This window comes from Atractosteus spatula, chromosome 5 (assembly GCF_055471065.1).
Source record: "Atractosteus spatula isolate fAtrSpa1 chromosome 5, fAtrSpa1.hap1, whole genome shotgun sequence".
Classification (NCBI taxonomy): Eukaryota; Metazoa; Chordata; class Actinopteri; order Semionotiformes; family Lepisosteidae; genus Atractosteus; species Atractosteus spatula.
The window spans coordinates 49,324,270-49,328,242 of record NC_142710.1 but is presented as its reverse complement, the minus strand read 5'-3'; the positions used below and the strand labels follow the sequence as shown (position 1 = coordinate 49,328,242).

The following is a 3,973-nucleotide window of genomic DNA, read 5'->3' as shown; positions in this document are numbered from 1 at the left end:
GAAACCAGCCAGGCAGATTTGTGGAGTAAACGGGACATGCCAGGATGCAGCATGACTCTCGCACCCACTTGGAGAGCTCTAGCTCATTTCCTCCTCATTAAAGTATGAATGGCCCACACAAGTTATTGACGAGTGTTTGGTCATGGCACACTCAGAGTAAATCATTGGCCATTTTCTGCAGATCCAGACTGGTTACCATTTTCAGGATTATTAAAGAGACACAGCAGGATTATTTGAACATTTACAAGGCTTGTGCTCTGCAGCAACGCAAGTTGTAGTCTGCAGAGTTTTACAGGCTGGAGTCTGATCCAGATTTCCAAATGCACACCTGCTGCTATCAGTATTACTGCTTTGAACGGTCACAGCTGCTACAGAAATATCAAGAAGGCTGGTACAGCTGACACAAGCTTCTGAAAAAAGAATATGTTAGTAGCTCTCCTACATGTGGCATAAATACCTCCCACTGTCATTTCGAGGTTTAAATTAGAACAAGTGAGAAGTGGGGGGACGCTGCTCTCCCAGTTGAACCTTGGTTAAAACCAAATTAAAAATCTCTTGCTGTTTTTTCTAGAGTTACAGCTATTTAGCCACTCTTTCATCAGTCCAAGCTGATCTCACAATGTCAGATCGCAACCAGAACTCTGACCAAGAGTCCTACGGAGAAGAAATTGATGAAGATGAGATCCTAGCCAATCTTTCTCCTGAAGAATTGAAACAGCTTCAGAATGAAATGGATGTTATCGCTCCGGATGAAGAAGTACCAGTTGGGATGAGACAAAAGGACCAGACTGAGAAACCCCCAACTGGGTCCTTCGACCACAGGTCGCTAGTTGATTATTTGTATTGGCAGAAGGAGTCAAACCGAATGCTGGAGGAGGAAAGAGTGCCTACTACTCTTCTACCAAGCAAGGTGAGCTATTTTGTTAACAGTGATCATAGGATGACAAAGTATAATACTGTACTAAAAAGTCAGCAATAACTGTATTGTTAGACTCTTATCACCCAAATATCCTGTTCATTTAAGTATGATCTCGTGGAATCTAAGTTAAAATATGTATTTCTGCATGAGCCATAAAAATCACAAATGTCTATATTTTTAAATATACTTGCAGGCTAGAAGCTGGACCTGTTACGCGGCACATATAAGGTCTTACACATTCACACTATTTTTTTGCAAGAAAATATCGAAAATAAATTATTTTGTGTGATGTCTTGATATGCTTACTAGTTGAATCATTATATCTATTTTTAAATTGTCAGAGAAATACAAGAGAAGACCATGACAATGAAGGTGTAGCAGATAAAAAAGAAATAGAGTACTATAAAGAATATGTAAAAGTGTGTGACAAGGAAGAAGATGTAAATGATATTCACAAAGACATGCAGAGATGTTCAGTGAAACCTGAGGAAACGTCTGCCCGTGTTACTAATAAAGCTCAGGAAAATATGAAAAGCAAGAAACCAACAGCTCGGTCATCAGAGTGCCCTGTGGTAGGCAGAAAGTCAGAGGATAAATGTTTCAAAACAAAGGAAAAAAGATCAGAAATATCCAAGAGTGTGCAAACCAATGGACTCCATTCCAATTCAGAGATTTCAGCCCCTGAGACAATGTCAATGAAGAAGAGCAGTGAGGAAACAGGTACAGCAGATGAAGTCCCTGAGAAAGAAGAAAAGAAAATTTCCAAACTCAAAATCCCAAACAAACTGGCGGCCGGTGGTAATTTCATCAAGCTAACAGCCAGGCCTTCGGGAAATGAAACCAATTTAGAAAAAACCCTGGAGAAGATCCGAAAAAACAGCCCTGAGATCAAAGATGTCAATCTGAACAACATTGAAAACATTCCTAAAGAAATGCTTTTAGATTATGTCGATGCGCTGAAAAAGAACAAGCACGTTGTGACCTTCAGCATAGCCAATACCGGGGCCGATGAGAATGTGGCCTTCGCTTTGGCGAACATGATGCGTGAAAACAGGAGCATCACCACTCTCAACATTGAATCCAACTTCATCACAGGCAAAGGCATAATTGCCATCATGAGGTGCTTGCAGTTCAATGAAACGCTGACTGAGCTGAGGTTCCACAACCAGAGACACATGCTGGGTCACCATGCTGAGATGGAGATGTCCAGGCTACTCAAGGCAAACAACACTTTGCTTAAGATGGGCTATCATTTTGAGTTACCGGGCCCACGGATGGTGGTGACTAACCTGCTGACCAGGAATCTCGACCGGCAGCGTCAGAAAAGGATGGAAGAGCAAAGGCAGCAGCAGATGAAAGAGCAGGAGCAGACGATGTCTTTGTTTCAGAACAGTTTGGAGATCCCACCTGGCCTATGGGAGATATTGGGAGGCTACCTTCCCGCCGCTCCACCTACAGGTGCGTCTCCAGACCCACCCCAAGCACCGAGTCTGCCCCTCCTGCAAATGAAGCGCAGACGTGAGTCCACCCCACAGACGCAGCACAACACCCAGCAGGCTAACCTGCTGCGGGAGGTGAAACTGAAAAAGACTCCGAAGCGGAGAGATGGAGCCCATGCACTGGACCTGAGCGAGAAAGCCAATCTTAAGGACGTGATAAAGACTCTGAAGCCTGTCCCCAGGAGACGGGAGCCCCCGAAGGTTGAACTAACGCCTCGAGATCAGCTACTTAACGACATTCGTCAGAGCAATGTGGCTTATCTCAAACCGGTAAGCTTACGGGGGGGGTTCACTGATGAGCAAAGACGTGCATGACCAATCATTTTGTAAAGCAGCTGAATTAATCATTTTTGTGAATAAAAAGCATAAAAGGGAAATATATAGAATAAAAAGGAACTTCTGAAATATTGGCATTGTTAGGTGTCCATCGAATTCTCAAGCCAACCCTTTCAGCGGCTTTAATCACAGATACAAGTAACAGAATCAATGTTCAAATTGTGCTGAGATTCTTTTCATAATGAACTAAATGGTACGCTTTAATAAATGTAATTTTTAAAGTATCCTTAGAAGCATGCATAGAGGAAATGTTAAAAACAGTGATAAGAAGAGAATATTTTAAATATTCACCAGAAGTGAACAGGAAATTTTGCATTTATTCCTGACAAATTTTAATTATTTATGTTGAGTCCATTTCGATCACTTTAACAAAACAAAACAAAAAAATTCCAACTGCATTTTTTCCAAGCGATTTCTGAATGGTTGTGTTAAAACAGACTTTCATGACATTGCATGCTGCGCGTTCACAGATAGCCAAGTCACCTTGGATAAGAATGGTGATTGAAGAAAGCTCCTACTTAAATCCACAGATTAATTATTTTTCCTTCTGGATTCTTCCTGCATAGGTCCCTTTACCTAAAGAACTGGAGTCACAAGAAACCATGCTTTTTTGAAGGAGCTACCATTTGTATCAGTGGTGAAGAGTGTGGGAACAAAGGACTTCCAGTATCTGCACTGAACCCGTTGAAAGACTTTGACAATTATTGCCTGCAAGTCCATGTATACGTTTTCATTTTGGATAGTGCAATTTGCCTTCTTATTCTTCAGGAATCAGTAAAGGAAAAATACTGCAAGAAACGTGTCCACTTTTAACAAAAGCTTAGGCAATGAACTTAACAGTGATGCTCCATGAAACATTGAATTTAGCATGTAAGTTTCTTTCATGCAAACATAAGAAAATGTTTCATTTTTTATGTTAATGCCTTTTGTAAAGTGTAATGATTGAAATCCGATATAAAATTATATAAAATCTATCTCTCCTTAAATGCCTAGTTTTTTCTGGGGGGGTGAGAGGACATTTCATAGGTAAAGCAGAAACCTGTTAAAACACAGTTCAGACATTAAACACTTTGTAGGTCAAGAATTCCTGAAATATAAACTGGTATCACGGGTTCGTGTCAGAGACTTACAGCACCTTCTAGTAGCACAATATCCTAGAAGACGGTACAACTTCCTAGTCTGTCTTGCTTCTGTATTGCTAATTTGAAACTCTGTCCCT

At 41.0% G+C, this 3,973-nt stretch overlaps 1 protein-coding gene across 1 annotated transcript; it reads left to right on the top strand.

Moving 5' to 3' along the window:
• Positions 1-488: 488 nt before the first annotated feature.
• lmod3 (leiomodin 3 (fetal)) lies at positions 489-3,728 on the top strand. The gene is made up of 3 exons (XM_088915333.1): positions 489-910; positions 1,261-2,688; positions 3,321-3,728. Exons 1-3 carry the CDS (start codon positions 620-622, stop codon positions 3,366-3,368), a joined length of 1,767 nt encoding a protein of 588 aa, XP_088771459.1. The 5' UTR covers positions 489-619; the 3' UTR covers positions 3,369-3,728.
• The last annotated feature ends 245 nt before the right edge of the window (positions 3,729-3,973 follow it).